Genomic DNA, 24,835 nt, shown 5'->3' on the forward strand with positions numbered 1-24,835 from the left:
CCCCCCCACAGCCCTCAGGGCAAGGGTTGTTAGTTAAGCCCTGGGGACATATAAGGTTTTTATAGAAAGCGTTGTTGTAGAAACTTCAAAAAGGGCTCATTCAATTGGAAATTGAAAGGGCTAGTGCTCTTTTTAATAGCCGAAAGTGAAAATTGATTTGAGGGCAACTAACCTCCCTTTCACACCCACCTTCTCCCCAAATACATCCAATCAAAATTTTGAGATCGCCATTTTATTTAACGTAGTTGAAAGTTTTGGAAATTAGGTCTTTAAGGGTGACAACTCCTCCGCCCCCACAACCCTCAGGGCACGGGTTGTCTTGTAAGTTATGGCTTTGGGGCATATAAGGTTTTTATAGAAAGCGGTGTTGTAGAAACTTCAAAATGAGCTCATTCAATTTGAATTTGAAAGGGTTAGTTCCCTTTTAATAGTCGAAAGTGATTGAAGGGCAACTAACCCCTCTCACGCTATCTTTTTTTCAACGTTGTCGAAAGTTCTGTAAATTAGGTATTTTAGGATGCCAACCCCCCCCCCCCAGCCCTCATGGCAGGGGTTGTAAGTTTTGCCCTGGGGGCATATAAGGTTTTTATAGTAAGCGTTGTCGTAGAAACTTCAAAAAGGGCTCATTCGATTAGAAATTGAAATGGCTAGTGCCCTTTTTAATAGTCGAAAATGATTGGAAGGCAACTAACACCCCTTCCATGCCAAACATTTCCCCAAACTAATCCAATCAAAATTTTGAGATAACCTTTTGTTCCACGCAGTTTAAAGTTCAGGAAATTATATCTTTGAACAGGACACTTCCCCCACGGTCTTCAGGGCAAGCGTTATAAGTTATGCCCTGGGGGTGTATAAGTTTTGATTGAAATCTTTGTCTTAGAAACTTGAAAAAGGGCTCATTCGATTGGAAATTAAAGGTCTAGCGCCCTTTTTAATAGTCGAAAGTGCCTCTAATCAGAAAAGTGCCCTTTTCTGATTAGAGGGCAACTAACCCCTCTCTCACGCCCATCTTTTCCCCAAACACATCCAAACCAAATTTTTAGATAGCCATTTTGTTCATCGTAGTTGATTTACAGATAGAAATCATGTTTTTTAGGAGGACACTCCCCCACAGCCCTCAGGACGAGGGTTGTAAGTTATGCCCTGGGGGCATATAAGGTTTTTATAGAAAGCGTTGTTGTAGAAACTTCAAAAAAAGCTCATTCGATTGAACATTCAGAGGGATGTTCCTCCGTTTAATAGTCGAAAGTGAAAGGAGGGCAATTAGAACCCTTCTCGCGCGCACATTTCCCCCAGACATACCTAATCACAATGGTAAGACAACCATTTTGTTCAACGCGGTTGAAAATTCTAGGAATTAGGTTTTTGAGGATGACAACTCCCCCCCCCACACAGCCCTCAGGGCAAAGGTTGTAACTTATGGCCTTGGGGCATATAAGGTTTTTACAGAACGCGTTGTCGGAGTAACTTCAGAAAGGGTTTATTCGATTGGAAATTGAAATGGCTAGTGCCCTTTTTAATAGTCGAAAGTGATTGGAAGGCAACTAACACCCCTTCCACGACCACGATTTCCCCAAAAACACCCACTCAAAATTTTGAGATAGCCATTCTGTTCCACGCAGTTTAAATTTCAGGAAATTATACCTTTGATTAGAACACTCCCCCCACAGTCTTCAGGGCAAGGGTTATAAGTTATGCCCTGGGGGCATATAAGTTTTTACTAAAATTTTTGTCGTATAAGCTTGAAAAAGGGCTCATTCGATTGGAAATTCAAAGGGCTAGTGCCCTTTTTAATAGTCTCGAAAGCGATTGGAGGGCAATTAGCCCACTTCGTATACCATTCTTGTCCCCAAACACATCCAAAGAACTTTTTCAGATAGCCATAATATTTAGTATAGTTTAAAGTTTTGGAACATCGGTCTTTAAGGATGATAAATCCTCCGCCCCCGGCCCTCAGGGAAAGGGTCGCAAGTTATGCCGTTGGGGCATATAAGGTTTTTATAGAAAGCGATATTGCAGAAACTTCAAAAAGAGCTCATTCAATTTGAATTTGAAAGGGTTAGTTCCCTTTTAATAGTCGAAAGTGATTGAAGGGCAACTAACCCCTCTCACGCTATCTATTTTTCAACGTAGTCGAAAGTTCTGGAAATTAGGTCTTTTAGGATGATAATCCCATCAGAGCCCTCAGTGCAAGGGTTGTAAGTTATGCCCTGGGGGCATATAAGGTTATTATAGAACGCGTTGTCGTAGAAACTTCAAAAAGGGCTCATTCGATTGGAAATTGAAAGGGCTAGTGCCCTTTTTAATAGCCGAAAGTGATTGGAAGGCAACTAACACCCCTTCCATGCCAACCATTTCCCCAAACTAATCCAATCAAAATTTTGAGATAACCTTTTGTTCCACGCAGTTTAAAGTTCAGGTAATTATATCTTTGAGCAGGACACTTCCCCCACAGTCTTCAGGGCAAGGGTTATAAGTTATGCCCTGGGGGTGTATAATTTTTGATTGAAATCTTTGTCGTAGAAACTTGAAAAAGGGCTCATTCGATTGGAAATTAAAGGTCTAGCGCCCTTTTTAATAGTCGAAAGTGCCTCTAATCAGAAAAGTGCCCTTTTCTGATTAGAGGGCAACTAGCCCCCCTCTCATGCCTACCTTTTCCCCAAAAACATCCAATCAAATTTTCAGATAGCCATTTTGTTCAGCGTAGCTGAATTCCAGATAGAAATTATGTTTTTGAGGAGGACACTCCCCCACAGCCCTTGGGACAAGGGTTGTAAGTTATGCCCTGGGGCATATAAGGTTTTTATAGAAAGCGTTGTTGTAGAAACTTCAAAAAAGCTTATTCGATTTGAAATTCAAAGGGATAGTACACTATTCCACAGTCGAAAGTGATTAAATAGCAACTAACCCCCCTCTCATACCCAACATTTTCCCAAAGACATAAAATAAAATTTTTGATATAGCTACGTTTTTAGGAGTAGTTGATAAGTTCTAAAAATTTGATCTTTGAGGATGACAACTCCCCCCCCCCACACAGCCCTCAGGGCAAAGGTTGTAACTTATGGCCTTGGGGCATATAAGGTTTTTACAGAACGCGTTGTCGGAGTAACTTCAGAAAGGGTTTATTCGATTGGAAATTGAAATGGCTAGTGCCCTTTTTAATAGTCGATAGTGATTGGAAGGCAACTAACACCCCTTTCACGACCACCATTTCCCCAAAAACATCCGCTCAAAATTTTGAGATAGCCATTTTGTTCCACGCAGTTTAAAGCCCTCAGGGCAAGGGTCGTAAGTTATGCCTTGGGGGCATATAAGGTTTTTATAGAAAGCGATGTTGTAGAAACTTCAAAAAGAGCTCATTCAATTTGAATTTGAAAGGGTTAGTTCCCTTTTAATAGTCGAAAGTGATTGAAGGGCAACTAACCCCTCTCACGCTATCTATTTTTCAACGTAGTCGAAAGTTCTGGAAATTAGGTCTTTTAGGATGGTAACCCCATCAGGGCCCTCAGTGCAAGGGTTGTAAGTTATGCCCTGGGGGCATATAAGGTTTATATACAAAGTTGTTGTAGAAATTTCAAAAAGAGCTCATTTGATTGGAAATTAAAATTGCCCTTTTTAATAGTCGAAGTAAGTGGAGAGTAATTAACCCCCCTCTCACGCCCACTATTTCCCCAAACACTTTCAATCAAAGTTTAGAGATGACCATTTTGTTCAACGTAGTTGAAAGTTCTGGAAATTATGTATTTAAGCATGACAAACCCCCCAGAGCATCCAGGGCAATGGTTGTAAGTTATGCCCTGGGGGCATACAAGGTTCTTATTCATAGAGTTGTCGTAAAAACTTCAAAAGGGGCTCATCCAATTGGAAATGGAGAGGGCTAGTGCCCTTTTTAATTGTTGAAAGTGATTGGAGGCTAACTAACCCCCCTCTCACCCCCACCATTCCCCCAAACACATCCAATAAAAATTTTCAGGTAGGCATTTTTTCAACGTTGCAGAAAGTTCTGGAAATTAGGTCACTGAGGATGACAACCCCCAACCCTCAGGGCAAGGGTTTTAAGTTATGCCCTGGGGGCATATAAGGTTTTTATTAAAAGCATTGTCTTAGAAACTTCAAAAGGGCTCATTTGATTGGAAATTGAAAGAGCTAGTACCTTTTTTAATAATTGAAAGCGATTGGAGAGTGACTGACGCCCCTATCACGCTCACCATTTTCCCAGACACATCCAATCAAAATTTTGAGATAGCCATTTTGTTCAACGTAGTTGAAAGTTCTGGAATTTGATCTTAGAGGATGACAACCACCCTCACAGCCCTTAGGTTAAGGGTTGTAATTTATGCCCTGGGGGCATATAAGGTGTTTATAGAAAGCGTTGTCGTAGAAACTCAAAAAGGGTTCATTCGATTGGAAATCGAAAGACATAGTGCCCTTTTTAATAGTCGAAAGTGATTGGAAAGTTTCACATTTTTATAGTAAAGATCGATATGGGTATAATGTATTATTTTTTTGTTGTTGTTTAGACCAGGGCACTTCGTATCGAAGGAGTTGTCGTAGGTACTTCGAAAAGGGCTCATTCGATTTAAAATTGAAACGACTGATGCCCTTTTTAATAGTCGAAAGTGATTGCAGGGAAACTAGTCCCCCTCCCACGACCACCCTCCGAAATTAACATAAGTTGGGCTCAAAGATCCTATGCTTGACTTTGCCTGGCTTTGATGACATTCGTCTTATTACCCTCACCTCAATTTTTTCAAAATTGAAAAAACCTCAATTTTTTTTTCAAAAATAAAAGTTTTCTCGCAGACTGGCTTAAGATGAAAGTCCTCCCCCTCATTTATCTTAGACAGTTTGGTAATCTCAAATCCACGTCAACCTCTCTTTACCTGATCCATCTTGTTGATATCATGGGTAAATTACTTGAAAAACCTAACACTTGGCTTAATCTGATTTCTATTGATCTTCAAAAAGCTTTCGGTTTGATTAACCACAATTTACTCATAGATAAACTTTTAAAGGAATTCCAAATTGAAACTGTCCTTGTTAAGCTCGTTGCCTCTTTTCTCTAATAGATCTCAAGCAGTTAAATATCTAAATTGTTTCTCAGATCATTTCCCCATATTTAATGGCATTCCTCAGGGAACTATTCTAGGCTCTCTCCTTTTTTCTCTTATGATTAACAGCCTTTCAACCCTTTATGACAATAGGTGGAAATTTGTCGATGACTTGACAGTTTTAGAGATATGTCATAAAAACATGTTTAGCAACCCAATGGGCATACTCCAAGATATTGCCTGTGAGGCCTCTTCCCTTGACATGACAGTTAACCCTTCTAAATCCGCAATACTCTTAGTAACTTTCCTTAAATTCCCTCCCCTTTTTCTTGCTTCTATTCCTCTTGAAACCTCTGTCACATATATTAAGCTCCTTGGTGTTACAATTTCTTCCAATTTGAAATGCGACGCCCATATAAATAATATCCTACGACAAGAAAATTCCTCGCTTTCCCTCCTTCAACTTTTAAGTAAATTTAGGTGCCCCCAGTCACTTTTAAAACACGCATAAATTTTTTTGGTGCGTCCCATATTAAAGTTTGCTTGTCCTATGTGGCACCCTGGCCTTTCATCTGAAGCAACACAAAAATTGAAAATGTCAAAAAGAGAGTTCTCAGAAATATTTTTAAAGAGGGCAAGATACCGTATTTGCATTTGTTAAATATTTCAAAACTAGAGACCCTCGAGAGACGAAGAAATTGTTTTGTGCCTCCGTTTTGCAAAAAATGCCATAACAAAACCTCGGACGGCAAGTATTTTCCCCAAACATCACTCTCCATCCAGATTACGGCAGCCTCGAGCTGTTTTTGAGCCCATCCCTGTTTTATCCCCCATTCGCTGCGTTTTTTCGAGATACGAAAGAACTTTTGTCCCCTTTATTACAGAAAAAATGAATAAAATGTCCCAATTGTTTCTTTTTCCCCCTCTTTTTTCCCCACGCTCTTTATGGATCAGTTTTTATTTTTAACAATTTTATTGAATTAATTGATTTTTATTATTGACACGTTATGAGTATAAATATTTATTTATATTAATTTATGTCTCGCTCTTTTTTTTTTGCGCTTAGCTTAGTCCCCCCTTTCTTTTTTATGTCCGTTCTAATTATTTTTAAGATTAATAGTTGTGTAAGTTTAGTTTGACCAGTTTTTATCTTTTTAACTTTTTAGTTGACTTTTTACAGTTTTAATTATTGACTGTTAAACGATTTTTCTATTTCGTTGTTGTTTTTTGCATTTTTGCCAGTTTTAGTGCAACCATTTATAATGTCGACTCCGAAGTTCGAATTCGGCCCTTTGTGGGCTTGTGATAGTGATCTTTTTGAAATAAATATCTTACCTTATCTAGCCTTCCCAAGGCCAGAACATAATTTGCACTTTACTGAAAAAAAAATATAAATGAATGCATTGTCAGTTTAATATACATATACTGATATTTAGTAATCAAAATGTTAATATTATTTGATTTATTAAGATTATAAAAGTAAAAACGATTATATTTTTTTCAGTAAAGTGCAAATTATGTTCTGGCCTTGGGAAGGGATAGGGGTTTTGAGCCCAACTTATGTTGATTTCTGCTCGTTTTGAGTTTGACTCGGTTATTTATTGTAATTTTTGTTCGTTTTGGGTTTCATTTAATTATCGAGGCTGATTTGTGGTAGTTTCACGCTTGGTAGATTATTTGATTTTATTTTTGCTTATTTTTTGTTTAATGGAGTTCTTTACTTTTCTTTGAAAAACTTATTTTGTGGAAAAAGTTTTTTTAATTAATTCTTAAAATCATTGAAATTAATATTGCCTCAGGAAAATCAATGATCCCAGAACCAGTGCAGGATGTGGACTTAAATGTTTTCTCAAGTCTTGACGAAACACTGAAGCCGGCTTAGAACCGGAAAGCAAGAAGTCCCTAGCACCGCCAGTTGAATGGAGGCTTTGTGTAATCCTGGGTCCATGTTATTCAAAGCATAGTTTCCCACAATTCGCAATGCTCTTCCTTTACTGTTCTTGAAATATTGAAGATATGCCGTTTTGACAACTTGGTTGCTTTGACTTTATCTAGCATCCCTCTTGGTATTCCCTGAAAGTTTCAATGTTATTCCTGTAGCCCTTCCTGAGATCAATATTGATACTCACTTTTGACAACTTTGATACACTTAGTGTCTTTTGATTTAGTCTAATATCCCCCTCAACATTCCCTAAATATCCTTACCTATCCGTGAGATATCGTAGATAAGCCTTTATAACAGCATTGATACACTTTACCATTTTGGCAATCAGGATGCACTTGAACTCTTTTGGTTTAGTTGTAGTTGTAGTAGTAGAAGTAGCAGTAGTATTTGCAGTAACAGTCGCAATCGCAGTACAAGCCGCAGTACTAGCAGTATTAGTCGTAGTCGTAAGTAGTAGCAGTTGCAGTGGCAAACCCTTGCACTCGCAGTCGCACGAAGTCGCAGTCACAATCGCAAGCAGTCGGAGTCGCAGCTACAAGTAGTCGCTGTTGCAACTAGCCACAGTCAGAAGTAGCTGCAGTCACAAGTATTCGCAGTCATAAGTACTCTCATTCGTAAGTAGTCACTGTCACTGTCTATCGCAGCCACAAGTGCTCTTAGTCGCAATTCACCACGGTCGCAATCACAAATAGGCTTAGTCACAGTCACAAGTAATTGCAGTCGCAACTAGCCGCATTAGCAGTCGTAAGTGGTTGCAGTCATAAGTTGTCGCAGTGACAAGTAGTCGTGGTCGCTAGCATTCGCAGTTATGAGTAGTCCCAATCATAGGTAGTCAATGTCACAAGTAGTCGAAGTCGCAAGAAGTCAAAGTTGAAAGTAGTCACATGTAATCATTGTCGCTGTCACAAGTAGTAGCAGTGGCCTAGAAAGTTTCAAATTAATACCTTTAGTCGCTCCTAAGACATGGCAGATATGTCCTTTTGATAACCTGGATGCATATAGTGTCATTTGATTTAGTTAGACATCCCCTTCAATATTCCCTTAAGTATTGCGTTAATACCCTTGACTTTTTGGACAAACCCAGAATCAAATATTACCTCTTTATTAATGGTAAATACTGTATGTGAACGACGGGCAACTTGCATAATTTACAACCCTTTCCCTGGAGACTGTGTGTGTGTGTGTGGGGGGGGGGGGTACCGTATCGTCGGAGACGTAGTTATTAGACTTCTTGATTATTCTGAACAAAGTGGCTATTTCAGAATTCTATTCAGTATTGATTGGGCATCTAAAAAGGACGGGTAGGGTTCTTTGCCTTCCTAGCACTTTCTAACATACCCCTCTACATGCCCTGAACATTTCAACTTAATACCCTTAGCCGTTTCTGAGATATTGCTGATGAGAACTTTTAGCAACCATCATGCACATAGTATGTTTTGGTTTTGTTCAACATTCCCCTCAATATTTCTTGAAAGTAGTTTTAAGTAAAGTAGTCGCAGTTAATAGTAGTAATGACCCAGAAAGTTTTAAGCTAATACCCTTGGCCGTTCCTAGGATATTGCTGCTATCTTTATCGCGCTTTTGATCACCTGGATGCACATAGTGTCTTTTGAATTAGTTCATCATATCCCTCAAAGTTTCCCAAAACTTCACCTTAATACCCTTAGTATTTTTGGACACACCCCGGATAAACACCCCTCCCTCATTCCGCAATGATAAATCCTATCACAAACAATGGGCAAATTGCATAATTTACAATTCTTGCCCCGAGGTTGCAGGGGGGCGTAACTTCCCCGGAGGCATAGTTATTAGACCTTATGAATAATTTTAACATCCCTTTCAACATTTCCTAATAGTTTCACCTGAGTACTCTAAGCTTTTTTGGAGACCCAGGTTCAAACATGCCACCTTTTCCTAAACACGAAAATTATATGCAAACGATTTGCAACTTGTATAACTTACAGCCCTTGCCCCAGGAACTTTGGGTGGCAATGCTATACCCGGAGGGATAGTTGTTTGGCCTTTAGACTATTTTGAACAAAATGGCTCTTTCAAAATTTTAATTGGATGTGTTTGGGGAAAGGGCAGCTAAAAAGGGCGTGGAAGCTGGTTACCTTCCAATTACTTTTGACTCTTAAAAATGGTACTAAAACTCTCAATTTCCAATCACATGAGTCCCGCCAAAGTTTTAACGACCATCCCTTCCAGATGAAGTAGGTCTGGAAACAAAGTATTGCGTTGCCTCTGATGACAACCAGCCATTCATCCTTTCCAGGCTTTAGGGTGACAATGCTTGAACTAGAACTGGAAGCTTAAGAATCTAGAAAATCTGTACCGGCATTTGGATTTTCAACATTTTTATAGGATTTTTGATACCACAGCATATAAAGGCTTTTCAAGTGCTATCATAGATACAGAAGGCTTAGACAGTCCTTACACTTTGTGGTTTGGCGAAACTTTTTAAATTCCATATGAAATTCGTTTAACCTGCGAGTCAGTGCCGCTGTAGCATCTCCTGGAACCACAGGCAGTTGATCTGGTTCAAATATGACAAATCGGTAGAGAGACCCTTTTCAAATAGCGAGAGGCCTCAAAACTTTCTTAGCTTCAATAACTTCCTCTACTTTTTAGAAATCGCCAGCAATTTCTTGTGACAATATCAAACAACCCACTTTTCTTGATCGGAAAATAAAGTTCAATACAGGATTCAATATAAGCTTCTCGTTTACCATTTTATTACATAATTATTCCAGACAGAGTAAAGTCCGTGGATTAGGCTAATTTTAAGCCGTCAGCAAGCACAAATGTAGAGGCAATGATCGCTAATTAACTGGATGTATACAGGGAATGAGCAGATCTCTGAGATTATGATAGCAGATTCAGATTATCAAGGGAGTCCGATAAACAGGGGAAATTTCAGTCCCCGTTCAGCTGATCCCCACAGTAGAAGGAAGACCTCTCGTAGTAATTGCAATGGCGCTTGCGACAAGTAACTGCCTCTTTTATGCTTGTCTAATCAGTACTGATGATGCACCCCAAGACTTATAAATCTAGTCCACAAATCATACGTCATAGGAATGTCAATGTTCATTTGTCTCTTTACAGATATTTCATTTGTTACCCCGATCTAGGTCAATTATAGTATTAAACATATATTCAGAAGTATTTTAATTGTAATGAAATCTAAACATGCTGATAATTATTCTGGCTTAAATTTATTGAGTTGTTAATTGGGTAAATGCCAAACAAGGACTTATATATATATATATATATATATATATATATATATATATATATATATATATATATATATATATATATATATATATATATATATATATATATATATATATATATATATATATATATATATATATATATATATATATATGTATATATATGTATATATATGTATGTATATATATATATATGTATATATATATATATATATATATATATATATATATATATATATATATATATATATATATATATATATATATATATATATATATATATATATATATATATTGCATAAGCATAACACAACACAGCTACGGTATTATGTTAAAGCATTGTTGTTTTTCAGAACTTAAAGTGCACCATACAGCCCCAGACCCAAATAAGCGCAAACCCAGTGACGTCAAACTGCCAACGGAACCATGTGGCGCCTCCTGCTTCTTGCACTTAGTAAGTCTTGTTAATCGCTTGTCTAAGTCGAAGAAAATCATTTTTGCTCTTAAAACATTAAATAAAAAAAATCAACTGAAAGTAAGGAGCAACATTAAAACTTAAAACGAACAGAAATCATTTCGTATATGAGTTAGGTTTAACACTCCTCAATACCTCGCTCTTTACTCCAAAGCTTCTTAAGACTTTTGTAAAAGCTTCTTATTCGAATTAAACAGTCTTTACGTTTTAGGAGTCGTTCTCAAAGGATTGGGGCGAAAAGTCAAACTTTTTAATATTCTTTGCGTATCAAATATGATCCAAAATATAGTATGGTTCTTCTTTTCATTTTACATTTCTTTAAATTTTTTTTGTGTGTTTTGAAACTGACGATTGACTAGACAACTTTCTTCAAATAACCTAGTAAATCGGTCACAAATAAAATAAACGTAATAATAAATAAAACCGCTAAAGATATGAGGCTGAACAATAATGGCCCGAGATTCGAACACCTGAACAATATTCTGAACAATATTTAAACGGGATTCGAACATCATGTAATTTGCACATACACTAGAGTTTCAATAACTCTGAATGGCAAAAGCCTGATTTTCGTAATAGTTTGATTCTTTAAAGAAGGTTAGTCAGGCCTGACCTCCGTTTCTACAATAGGCTTTACTTTAGTATATGAATAAAAGATCTAAATTCAAACTAGCTGACCATGACAAAACAAAGAAAGAAATCTTGCCAGCAAAAGGATTATTTCTCAACAGAATAATTAAGTTCATTTTCAATTCATTTTATTATTTTTGCCAGTTGCTTTTGTGTTTTCTTAGAAGTACCTTCGGTTTGATTGTTTTATTTGTATTCTTCGTTTGATTTTTTTCATGTTTTTCTTTTTTATGTTTTATGTTTTAGATTATTTCTGTCTCAACGCTGAAGACGCCAAGTCTGATCCAGGAACAATATTCGCGTGGTTGTTTCTTTTATTGTTCTTCTTAATTGTCGTCGATGCTTTCTTAAGATTTCTTTCTTCGTTTCTACTACAACGATGCTAAGACACTGGTTGATTTCCGAATAACCGAGACAAAATGGTTGTTTGGATTTAATCAACTCCTTTGCTTATAAAACAAGTATACCTTTCGATCACCAATTTCGTATTTTGTCTCTGGAATCAAAGGTGCTACTACCTGGGATCTCTGTTTCAAAAGGATAGAAATACCTGAAAGTATATGTATCTTGAACTTTTTCGAAAATGGGCTTTTGGAAAAGACAAATAGATCTTTATCATTTGTTTGCTTTTGCAAAGATGAATCTACTTCATTGGAGGCACGGGAGGCCAGCCATGAATTGAGTAAAAAACATTTTTTAGTGCCTCTAGCTCAAAGGCTACCTAACATGACTTTATGCACAATATACCAAAATGAAACGGCAATATTACATTGCATGTAGTAAATAATATTCATAGATTTTGTCACGTCTAGTCCTTGAAGAAGAAGAAGCTGTTCTTGCAAAAACCTTAAAGCTAATTTTTGCTCTCCTCTTAAAGTTCCCCGTCCTAGCCGAGTAGTTAGCGCTCCGGACTTGAAACCCTGAGGTCATGGGTTTGAGTCCTGGTGCCGCTGGTTATTTGGTTGGGACGGGGGTCAGTGGTGTGACTGTAAACTCAGCGGGAGTCGACCCAGCTCTAAATGGGTAACTGGAGCAAATTGGGGAAAAAACACGGGAAGCGTCGGATTATTTGCACGCATTGCACTCCCGGCCGAAGGCATCGAATCAGGGGATCGGTACCTACGATCCCCGTACCGATCGGTACCTGCGGTACCTGCGATGCGCAACGCAGACCATTGATCAGCATGCGAAAAAGTATTTTTTTAGTTTAAGTCTCAAGTTTCTAAAGTACCGAAAATAAAAGGTCTACTATTTTCTTTTGAGCCTGACTAGATTTCAAATTCTGTGTAGAAAATCAAGATTACTGCTGCTTGGATATCAATTAGAATTGTGCGAATTTTCTGAATCTTTCCTGAATTCCTAAAACCCTTTAAAAAACGACAGTAATCCTCATTTTTAACTTAAACACAAATTTGAAATTATGCATCCATGCGCAGGACTGGTGTGTGGCGTGCATGAAGTGTAGGTACCGGAAAGGGTGCTTGATATGTAGAAAAGGGACCTATCCCCCTCCCAAAAAACGGAGACAATCAGCTTTAATTGACACTTTCTGGTTATTACCCATATATCTCATACTGCCGATCTGTTTAGGGTAACACTTATCCTTCAGTTACCAATAAATTAAAATCTCCCACCCAGAACTTGTATTCCGATTTTGGTATTATCCCTTTTGAACAAATCCTCAAAAAATTAAATCTATCCCTTGCATACTCCGCTTACCATAAAAATCTTCCTCTCCAACTACTGTCTTATTCTAATAGTTGTCATCCTGAAGGCCTCTGTCTTTATTCATTCAACTGTTCCTTCATTGTCCCCAAGTGTGTCTCTGGTTCCGCCCAGCGATTCCCCATTTATGAGTCTATACTTGAATGGTATGTAATACCCTCCAGTGTCGAGCTATCCACAAGTTTTCGCACGCTGTTTAACAATGTTACTAAACTTTGATATTATCATTCTCTAAATTTTTAATCAATTTGCTTTAGTTTACCCGTGTTTTCTCTTTCTTCTTTCTTTTTTTTCTCTCTTCTTCATTTTCAATTTCTTTTTGTTATGGTGCTCAACAAGTCCTTTTCCAGGATATTTATTATTATTGGTGTTATGTTTTATTTTGATTTGAATAAATTGAAATTAAATTGAATTGAATTATAACCTTTTATTTATTTTTAATTAGAAGTCCTTGCCCTGATTCAAAATCCTAGATATAACCATGTTTTTACTTATTTTTGCAGCTGCTTAATTCGTTTTATCTATACTCATTTTGGTTTCCATTAGCTTCATCGTTTCATTTTGCATCAATCTTTATCAATGAAGCTGACACTCCTGAGTTGCATATTTATTCCAAGTGAGAAAACTTTAATATTTACTTTCTTTTTCAAATTTTCTGCAAACATTTCTCCAATATGGGTCAAATCCTTCTATTGTGTAAGTTTTAATTTCGAAGATAATAAAACATGCAAGACAACAAAGCTTTTGGTTATCACTGGATTGAATACGAAGCAAATGAAACCGATTTTGGCCGAACCCGTTTCTAACACGCTTCGTACTAGTTCATGCATATATTCGTCTATGCAAGGGTCTATCTAGGAAATCGTCAAAATTACTCAAGCATGCATTTTAAAGAAAAAAAAAAAAAAAAAAAATTAAGCAGATTGAATTTGAGAGCAGAACTTCAAAACGAAATGCCTTCTAATGTCTTCGGCTAAAATTTTCAAATAAAAACTTTTATATTTGTAAACTTTTGACCCATTTTCAGGAAGATGTAAAAGAAAAGCGGTCAAAGATGGAACCACTGAAAATGGAGCTCATTGATGAAACTAGTAATTCAAGCGCCGTGAGTAGCCTAAATGGCAATAAGAGGAAGTTGAAGAAACAAGTATCTGACCCTGGAATGCTGGATTTTTTTTCTGAAGAATCCAATGATGCCAGCAATTCTGGATTGGGTGAACGCTTTGAAGGTACGATAGCAACGTTGTAGACGAATGTTTTAGGAGTGTAAGATATTTGGTACGATTCCTCCGTTTGGCTATGGATTAGAAAGAGCTTGGTTTCTTTAGAAATATGATAGGAGTTTTGTAATATCTCTTTATTTGTTGTTTGTTTATATTTTTCCAGGGCCTATGGGCTTTAAGAGCAAATAAATTTTATTACGTTCTTCATGGAACTTCTAACGTGCTAAATAAATATATGCTTTGTTTCCTAAGACTTCACTTCACTTACGATATTCGTTCGTAAAGACTGACAATTGAATTTGAATTGCATTGACTTTTTATTGAAAAAGACCAAACAAGAAATTATCACTGAATACCAAAATCAACGGTAAACTACACAAAAAAATAACACATACTTCAATATATTCTCCGTAATATATTATATATATTCTCCCGTAAGTCTCTATGGCCAGGAAAAAACAGGGGAGATACAAAACGTCAAGCAAGCTAGGGTTTAAGTAGGGAACAGTTAGTACCCTGTATAAGAGTCCTTGCTTTATCATATAATTTTGAAAGAAATGAAGAAAGAGAATGAAGATTCGTTCTGGTTCTAAATTCAAGTTCCTCAGTATCACCTACGGTGGTGGCTACTGGAGCCTATATCTGTCTTCTTCCGAGCTATGCAAAATTGGTATGCCCTCATTTTCAAATTCAACAAGTGTATTCAGGCTACCCTGTTCTCTGCAGTTGCACTCCCGATGGTCTACTATGCTTGTCCAGCATGACACAGGCTTATATGGTCGGATAAGCCATGTATTTATTAAGACCTGTGAAAATACCCGAACTTTTCACTTGGCCTTCCATTGTATCGGCAAAATGTATTTGTTTTGAAAAAATATCATGCACATTACCCGATTTTGTCCATCCCTGATTTGGAAAAGTGATCAATAAACAAACACAAACGTGTCCATTGACATATCGCTGACCTTTTTACTCGAGGTTTGAATAATAAAAATTGTGTATTCTTGTAGATACGTCTTTTTTAAAGCTGTCTTTGATAAGCTCTTTTGCGTTTATTTCTTCTTCTGGTGCTCCTCATTTTCTCAGTGTTCTGTTTAAGTGGGTTTCGAGTAAAATCAGTTAGTAAATTAATTAATTAAAGTACTAACTAGCAGCCAATACTTTTATGAATGATAAATAACTGCTGCAAGCCGCTGAGCAACTTGCTTGCAAATCCAAAGTCTGTTATGTGCAAGCAGGGTTGCCTGATTTATCACCAAATTTTTGTAATTCTTTTCACGCTTCTGTAGTTATTAAGTGATCAAATTTATGAAATTGAACAAATCATTCAGTTCAATGCACACTGAACAATATACTTTGTATTTTTTTTTTAGTGGAAAATTTTGACTGAAATGAAAAGCAAATGCTGTTATTTAAGATAAAAATTTCTAAGATAAAATTTTCTAATAAGATAAAAAAAATTCTATTCAACTTTTTCCCCCTGTAAGAAAAAAGCTTACATCTATGTATGCATTTTAGTTCAAAAACTGAAATATTGCATAGTTTTACTTTGGCTTTTAGTGTTTTGACAATTGTTTGTATTCCCAATTTTTCTTGATTTTCTGCATTCTTTAATATATTTGTGATTGACCAGTTTTTCATTGGGTTTTATTAATCCTACAATGTTCCCAGTTTTTTCGCATATATTTTTGTTTATCGGCTAGGCTTTACTGTTAATTATTATTTTTTTTTTTTTTGAAATTAGTGTATTTTGTACTGCAGCAATTTTTTGAAGATAGTTGGAAATTTAGCAAATTTGCCAGCGACGTATTTAATTTATATCCTATTTTCTTAAAGACAAATTTTCATTATGACAGATCTTTGATGAGATACGTTTAATATGCCAAAAATCTAATGCTGCTTTGTAGGTCTTTTCATTATTTTTTTTTTATTTACAAACGGGTTGCAATAAATAAATAAACAAACTTCTCATTTAAAAAACACTATCCAATGCATTACTGCATGCCGGACAAAAACCCGAAAAAAAAACACTTAAAAAAAGATATATATATATATATATATATAATAATTATTTTGTTCCTATTTTTAGTTCTTTCCTAACTGAGACTTGGCTTTTCTTTTAGTAAATTTCTAGTAATTTCTTGTAAAGTTTTAGTAATTTTTCTTTCTTTTGAACTACGTCGCGTGGTGCCCAATTTCAAAGGTTGCATCTACGGTTTTAATTGATAAATTTTTTTTGGGGATAATGATTTTTGAGGGTTTAGATAAGAACTAAGTCTTTGAAAATTATGGAGATTAGCCGAGCAGTGTGGGTTGTATGTTAGTATCCATAATGTTACATTGTGTCAGGATCACCCCTGTCCTCGTTTAAATAAGTACTGCCTCTGCAAAAGAAACCAGTTGCCAAAGACCCTCTAGATGACTCTTAAGAGCGCACTTGTTTTCAGAAATTAAAGTAATACTTCGTTTGTCGGGTATCAAAAGGTCGTATCTCCATAATTGTAAATTTTCAGGAGAGCAATAAACAAACCTCACAACTTTTTTATTTGCCCCCGATAACCGTAAATAAAAAATGGATTGATATGTATTTATTTTACATATCAACCTGTTTTTGTTTTAAGGTTATAGGAGGTAGATAATTTCGGAGACCACACTGCCTTTCCATGACGATAAATAAAAGTTCAAATAGGGATAAAATCCTTTTAATAGACAGTGATGATAGAAATTCACAAAAATACCAGATATTTCGCCTTTGCTTTGAAAAGAATTAGAGATTCAAACAATATGTAGTGTTATTTGATTTAGTATATAAACTTTTGTTTTAAATTGTTTTATTTTAGTTTTACTACTGATGACGGTCACTGTATATGTGACCGAAATATCTGGTATTTTTGTGAATTTCTATCATCACTGTCTATTAAAAGGATTTTATCCCTATTTGAACTTTTATTTATCGTTATAGGAGGGTAAATAAAAAAATTGTGAGGTTTTTTTTGTTCTCCTGAAAATTTCCAATTATGGAGATAAAACCTTTTGATACCCGACTGACGGTTTGCTTTTTGGTTTTGAGCTCAGGGATCTACAAATTAGCCACCCCTAGGTATGGATACAACCAAAAAAACAGTAATTTAAAATGTTTTTCAGTGCAACGCTATGCTGCAACAAAAAAAGATTCAGAATCAATAAGAGGATTTAACCGTTCTTTGTCGAAAGATGTAGCACATGGCCATGAGACGGGCAACATTCTTCTGACTTTACCAGAAGAGAACAGAAACTTGGATATACTGGAGTGTATGAGTGATGAGGATAGAAAGATATGGACGGATGCAGATAAGACAATATTTAGAATATTCCATGGCATATTCCCAAGGAACTATTGCTGTATTGCCTTCGCTATGATGACAAAAACGTGTCAGCAGGTATTATTTTTTTTTACTACAAACCAGTTAATCTTAAGAAACAAATAATTTTGCTGGACAAAAAAGGATACAGCTCATTTTGCAAATCGTGTCGCAAATTGGGCCTTTATTAGGAAATAAGCGTAGCTTTTATGATTTTATGTGAAATAAGACGTATTACGACAAACTGTCACTGGTATTAACAATAATAACAGGGTAATTGCAAAAACCTGTTCACCTAATGTGTTACGTTGTCTTGCAGATTTGCTCCGAATTGCTTTGGCTCATAGTCCGGGCGTCAAGTGAAGCTATCTTGCTTATTTCCAAAAGTACATGTTGTGTCAGGTACAAATTTTCTGAGTGCATAGGTTTATAGAATCAATATCAGTGATTCAGATTTGGTTGGGTCCAACTTTCCAGAGGGGCGGCATCATAGAAAAAACATGCTTAGAAATATCAGGTTTTTTCGAAGTTTTCGAAGGATAAGAATCGAAAGATGACCAATAACTTTGAGGCTATGTAGCACTCATGCCTTGCTATTTACAGAAGAAGGAATAGATATCTAAATTTAGACTTTTGGATATTTTCCAAGGTGAAGGTTTGTTAAATACTTCTGACCTGCTTCTGACGAAAATGAATAATAGGCCTATATTTGGGTTCCCAATTGAATTGTGATCCTAAAGATAAGTTTATCTCTTAGTTTTTTCAACTATACATGAATGGGAAAATGTTAGGCTGGAACTTGAATAACCTAGTTTCAGTTTAGTTTTAAGCTCACTTGGGGTTAGGGGTCTAAGCCAGTCTAGAACACGGCATTCCGTCCACCTTTGAAAAGACAGAGGAGTAGAGCCTAGGCTAGTTTAACATGCGGGTAGGCTTATTTAAACTGAACTGTTGCTTATTCGACCAAGACTACAATTTTTATTTCTTTTAATAAACAAAAATTCTGCTGTTCTTTTGAAGATAGAAAAAATGTCATGTTCCTTATTGGTCTAGGCCACAGCACCCACAACCCCAGGGCCTGTCCTTGAATCGGTTCTTTGGTTAAGCTGCAGATTAGCTAGCCCTGATAAAAATATCTTATTTTACTGTACAGTATTCAGTCAATTGGGCTGTAAAATTGCACAGATTCATAGAAGCGGTAGATAAAAGCCAATCATTTCTTACTGCATATCTTGGTTCTGCCTGGTTCTATTGGCAGGTTCTCTGTACCCTACAATACAGGGTAACCACTCTGCCCCTTTACACCTTCTTCTGCTGAAAAGCTTGATTTATAGAATTTAGAGAATGCACAGAATCCTGCCAATGACAAATTTTTTTAGTTTCTGGAAAGAATTTCTGCAAGTAATGATTGTAATTTGGATACAGTACTGAATTCTGAATCAAATGGTGTTTTTGTTTCTTAGTTGTCTTGGTATGGTAGTATATTCCAAATTAACCAAATTAATAAATGGGTGAACGTTCTCAAAAGGTATGGCTGTCCTTTGCTGGTCCTGCATGAAAGTCATTCAGTTACTGATTCAGGAGGGAAAGGAGTTGTGGTGACGCTATCTAATTAAGTCAAATTTGGAATTTAGTAAAAATATTAAGACGCAAATACAAAAGTTTCGAAATAGCACTTTTTATTAAGATAAAGGAACACATCCTGGCATGTGTATGCTTAATAGGAAATTGAGAAATCACCGCTTCCTATCTATGTGCGTCAGTGGGCCCTGATAAGGTGTGGTTGACGGAATGCATAAAAGATACATTTTATGGGAACGGGGCGAGATATACTAATCTCATGCCGGACTGACCTCTCGCCCGTTGATTTAGAAATACCTTGAAATATTGTCAGATTATTGTGAGTGTATAAGTATCTTATTGCGGTCTATCTAATTGTAGATTTCTTATACCTTTTGTCTCCCTGAGACCCCCGGTTCCAGTAGAATATATATATTATCAAAACTTCTACTGGTGTATGTTAACTGAATAAAAGTATTGTGTTCTAGCCAACCTCTCTACAATCTAAATTTAGTCCCTCGAATATTACCAGCTGGTACACCTCATTAGTTAGGTCATAGCCTAAGGCACGCTACCAAAGTTTAATTACATTAGGGCCATAGTTTACCTCTCCTGTAAAGGGAGAAATAAAGGCAACAACCACTACTTCACCCTACAACCTTAAAATCACTTTAACACAGAGTTTCATGAATTAGTGTGGATGCCTTATTTTTTTTTTTTTTTTAATAAAACATTTAAAATTTGAAAACAAAAACCAAAAGCAATCATCAGCAAAGTTAACATCAAAATTAGACAAACCAGAGCAATTTTTGGCATTGTTTTTATTGCTTTACAGAGTACTGTGTATTGTAAAGTAATTACAGGCATCTGGTTACAGGCAGTACGACTTCATTTTTTATAACTCTAAAGGACCAGTGGCATTATTTCTGCCTTTTCTGCAACTATTTTACTGACTGGCTAAAAGACCCTAAGGATAATAAAAACCCCAAGTCTACTATCTTTGGAAGTAAAACTTTTAGCCTGTTCAAGCCTGTTTGCTGGGATGCTTCCAAATTCATAGGAATGATAGCTTTAACAATGTCATATACCAACACAAATTCATGCACTGTAAGTTCTCTTAACATACAATGATAAGAACATCACATTTTCACTTTTGAAAGCTTCCATGTATCATTTGCTGACATTTCCAATTAGATTATGGCAAGGTTTTCCTTATATTCTTTTAAAGTTTGAATGATGAACAAAAACTGGGTGCTTTTTCGTCAATTTTGGCACCTTTGGGAACATACTGACCCTCTTAACTTCCCCTCTGGATCTGCCCTTGATGTGTAATGATATATATAAATTATGGCAAAACAAGTGCATTAAGTACTAAAGGTATGAAAGAAAATGAAGCTTTAAAGTAAAATAAAATTTATTTCACATTAAATTGTTATTTCCCTGCTTAGTATTCACTCAGACTGGTCTAGAGTTTTAACATCCTTTTCAGATTTGAAGAGATACTGATATATGTTTTTTTAAGCTATGAAATGGAATCTATTATGAAAAATAAGCTGAAGTATCTGGAATTTAGTTCTGATGCAAAGTCCAGGCTAAACTATGAGCGTTAAATTATCTGCCAGACACAAACCTAAGAATTATTGCATAATATTAAAGATAAAAATCGAATTAAGTCAATTGTTACCGAACAGTGCAGATGCAACCTGAAGTATCAGACTTTGAAAAATAATGTGAATCGGCCTGAATTTTCAGAAGCTGCAATAATCTGGCATAGATCTTGCCGCAAAGCTTTTCGGGTCTGCAAGTTTCATACTGATGGAAGTGGCCCCCTTAATCCAAAACTTAGTCCTGATTTTTCTTCTCCAAAAAAAGCCACCCATTCTCAATTATCTCAAGGCAGTTTTGACTACAAGTCATGCTGTTTGTTTCGTGGTAGAAAAGGGAATAAGAAGAGCAAGAAACGAAAGCTGTTGAGAATTCAGACAGAAACTAGACAACATAATATAAAGGCACATGCTGACACTCTGTGGCAAACAGATCCAGAGCTGCTACTCAAATGTCGCAGCCAAAACCTGGTCAGTATTGAAGCCATGTACCATCAAAAGTATATGCTACAATTCCTCAAAAGGAAGCCTAAGACAGAAGAGTTTCATGTTAAGGAAACAATAGCAGATGAGCTCATTGAAGAACTCCATCCTGGCTTCATGAAGGGCAAAGTATATACAACAAGTCAGATCAAGAGCAGACTTCCAGAACTTTTAATATCATCAGGTATTGACTTGATAAGAAATGACTTTTTACTCCTGAAGAAAAAAATGAAAGAAAAATATGGAAAATTTTGGAAATTAGCACAAAAAAGGTCAACAAACCTATTTTTATTTTAACAACAAAGTGTCAGTTGGAGATCTTTCAAGGCAAATTGAAGGGCTGCTGAAACATGCTGAAGGGAGGGTTTCGGTGGTGAATTCATCCCTTGATGTGTCAGATGACAGCTCCAATGTTTCAGATTACCTCCTACTGTCTAATGAAGAAAATGTTGACCTAAACTTAGATCATACTGACAGTGAAGGCAGCAATGATGAGAGCAAGGTATCTTTGGCAGAAAATACTTCCGATTTTGTTAGTGAGCCCCCAATCAGCTCAACTCTCGTTGAACTTTCATACCATTCAATGAGACCGAGAAATACATGCAGAAGTGTTACAAGTGCCAGTTCTATCTATGAGCATGATGATAGAAAAAATTTCTTCTATATAGCAAAAAACTTCGACCTGAGCTTTTAGATACAGTAAAGACTTGGAGAAAAATAGAATCTTCCACTGAAATCTCTTACAATCATGCCAACTCAATGGTCCCACCACTGCTTTTCAAATTGATTGCTTTTCTGTTTGGCCAACAAGAGACTCCACCTGAATGCCTGATCATTCGTTATGCTGTGCCACTTCACATTGAGCAATCAATAGTGAACCTTGCACAAGATATCTTATTTAAAGTTGGTAAGCTTGAAACTCCCAAGAGCATGGGACTTGGTATCTTCATGTACCACAAACAAGAAGCAAGAAACTTATACATGTTCTTAACAAGTTACATCTGACTTTAAGCAACTGCACTATCCATCGTGTATTAGCAACAGAGGCATTAGAGGTCGAGAAGAAGGTCAAAGCACTTGGTGTTTATATTCCAGAGCGTATCCAGAGAGGGTATAAGAGAGGGAGAGGGTATAAGGTACAAAAGCTAAGTTTCATGAATTTTTTCTTTTAAATACACGTATAAAAAGTTGAGCTCCAAGTAAGCTCAGAGATCAAGGATCCTGGTAGATTTGTGATCAGTGTTTTTTTTAATCTGTCACGAAATATTATCACTATATCATCTATCATTATACTTTGTTCGATGTCTTTTTTTTTTTTTTTTTTTTTTTTTTTTTTTTTTTTTTTGCTAAAGCCAATGTTTAGATGAGTCTATTTGCATCTGGTTATTTCTATTCCGGCATGCTTTGGTGCTCTGATTGCAAAATTAGCTTAGAGAAAAATAATTAAACAAAAGCTTCGTTAATTTTTCTTCAGTTAAAGCAAAAATTAAGAATTTACTCCTGTTACGTCATCAAAAAATTAAACATTTGAAATTTGAGTCTTGCCGTCTTGCCGGTGCCGGCGGTCACGGGTCCCGACAGATTCGTGATCAACAGGGTCAAATTGACCACAATCCCTTCTCCAACAATTTGTACCTTTTACAACAAGGGGGGGGGGGTGAGTTTTTCGCACTTGGCGTCCGGACTATCAGCGTTTTTTTTTATTTATTTTTTTTTATATTTTTTTTTTTTTATATTTATTTTTTTTATTGTCCTGTTTTTAAATTTGGTGACGATACGGTTGAAAAACCATAAAACGTAGAGAAAAACTTATGCTGCCCATAACAAACTCACGGTCAGAAGTTACTAAACCAGTTTCTAAATCCAGATCTAACGATGTTACTAAATCTAAAGAAAGTACATACCCAGATCAGTTCAGATAATCTTTAAAAAAATAGTGCTGCTCATTAAAAAAGTAGATTTATTACTAGTTCAGGATTTAGTAGACCAAGCATTTGGTGGAAAATATGTCAAAAATTCTATGGCATTTATCGATGCGCTTGAAAGGACAGAATATATATTTTGTTGTAAATTTAAACGGACTTAGTTAAATGAGTTCCTAAGGAGATCCTGTTTTTAGTAAATTAAAAACATTTTGTACGAATCCTTATCTTTAGGTAATAATATTGTGTGTGTTTGAAGGTAAGAATCGATCAATGGTCTTTACTGTAAAATCTAATCATAGGCAGCGCAATAGCGCTGCCTAAGTAAAGAACGATATGGGCACAATGTATTATTTATTTATTTTTGTTTAGACCAGAGGACTTCGTATCGAAGGAGTTGTCGTAGAAATGTTGAAAAGGGCTCAGTCGATTAAAAATTGGAAGGGCTTGTGCCCTTTTTAGTAGTCAAAAGGGATTGGAGGGCAACTAACACACCTTCCACGCCCACCATTTCCTCAAATGCATCTAATCAAAATTTTGATGTAGCCATTTTATTCAACATAGTTGAAAGATCCAGAAATTATGTCTTTGAGGATGACACTCCTCCCACAGCCGTCAGGGCAAAGGTTGTAAGTAAGGCCCTGGGGGGCATATAAGTTTTTTATAGAAAGTGTTGTCTTAGAAACTTCAAAAAGGGCTCATTCGATTGGAAATTGAAAGGACTAGTGTCCTTTTTAACAGTCGAAAGTGATTTGAGGGCAACTAACCCTCCTCTCACGCCCGCCAATTTCCCAACACACATCCAATCAAAATTTTGAGATAGCCATTTTGTTCAACGTAGTTGAAAGTTCTGGAACTTAGGTCTTTGAGGATGAAACCCCCCCCCCACTGCTCTCAGGGCAAGTGTTGTAAGTTATGCCCTGGGGGTATATAAGCTTTATGGAAAGCGTTGTCGTAGAAACTTCAAAAACGGCTCATTTGGTTGGAAATTGAAAGGGCTAGAGTCCTTTTTAATAGCCGAAGGTGATTGGAGGGCAACTAACACCCCTCTCACGTCCATCATTTCCCCGAACAAATACAATCAAAATTTTGAGATAGCCATTTTGTTTGACGTAGTTGAAAGGTACGGACATTGTGTCTGAGGATGACAAACCCCCCACAGCCCACTGGGCAAAGGTTGTAATTTATGCCCTGGGAGCATATAAGGTCTTATAGAAAGTGTTGTTGTAGAAACTTCAAAAAGGGCTTATTCAATTGGGAATTGCGAGGGCTGGTGCTGTTATCAGCGCAATAGCGCTACCTAAGTAAAGAACGATGTTGGCACAATGTATTTTTATTTTTTTTTTTCTGTTTAGACCAGGGCATTTTGTATCGAAGGAGTTATCATAGAAACTTCAAAAAGGGCTCATTCGATTAGAAAATGAAGGGGCTAGTTCCCTTTTTAATAGTCAAAAGTGATTGGAGGGCGACTAGCCCTCCTCCCATGTCCACTGTTTCCCCAGACACATCCAATCAAAATTTTGAGATAGCTATTTTGTTCAACGTAGTTGCAAGGTCCAGAAATAATGTATTTGAGGATGACATCGCCCCCCCCCCCCGAAGCCCTCAGGGCAAGGGTTGTAAGTTGTATCCTGGAGGCA

General features: G+C 36.5%; 1 protein-coding gene across 1 annotated transcript in view; it reads left to right on the forward strand.

Moving 5' to 3' along the window:
- Positions 1-24,835, forward strand: part of E(z) (histone-lysine N-methyltransferase E(z)) — a 133,409-nt gene that overhangs the window by 58,187 nt on the left and 50,387 nt on the right. The window contains exons 7-9 of the mRNA XM_089095367.1: positions 10,586-10,686; positions 14,090-14,291; positions 17,430-17,704. Coding sequence (XP_088951493.1) covers positions 10,586-10,686; positions 14,090-14,291; positions 17,430-17,704 — 578 coding nt within the window. The remainder of the gene's footprint in view (positions 1-10,585; positions 10,687-14,089; positions 14,292-17,429; positions 17,705-24,835) is intronic.

This window comes from Artemia sp. Qi Xiang Cuo, chromosome 10 (genome assembly GCF_049724085.1).
Source record: "Artemia sp. Qi Xiang Cuo chromosome 10, ASM4972408v1, whole genome shotgun sequence".
Taxonomy (NCBI): Eukaryota; Metazoa; Arthropoda; class Branchiopoda; order Anostraca; family Artemiidae; genus Artemia; species Artemia sp. Qi Xiang Cuo.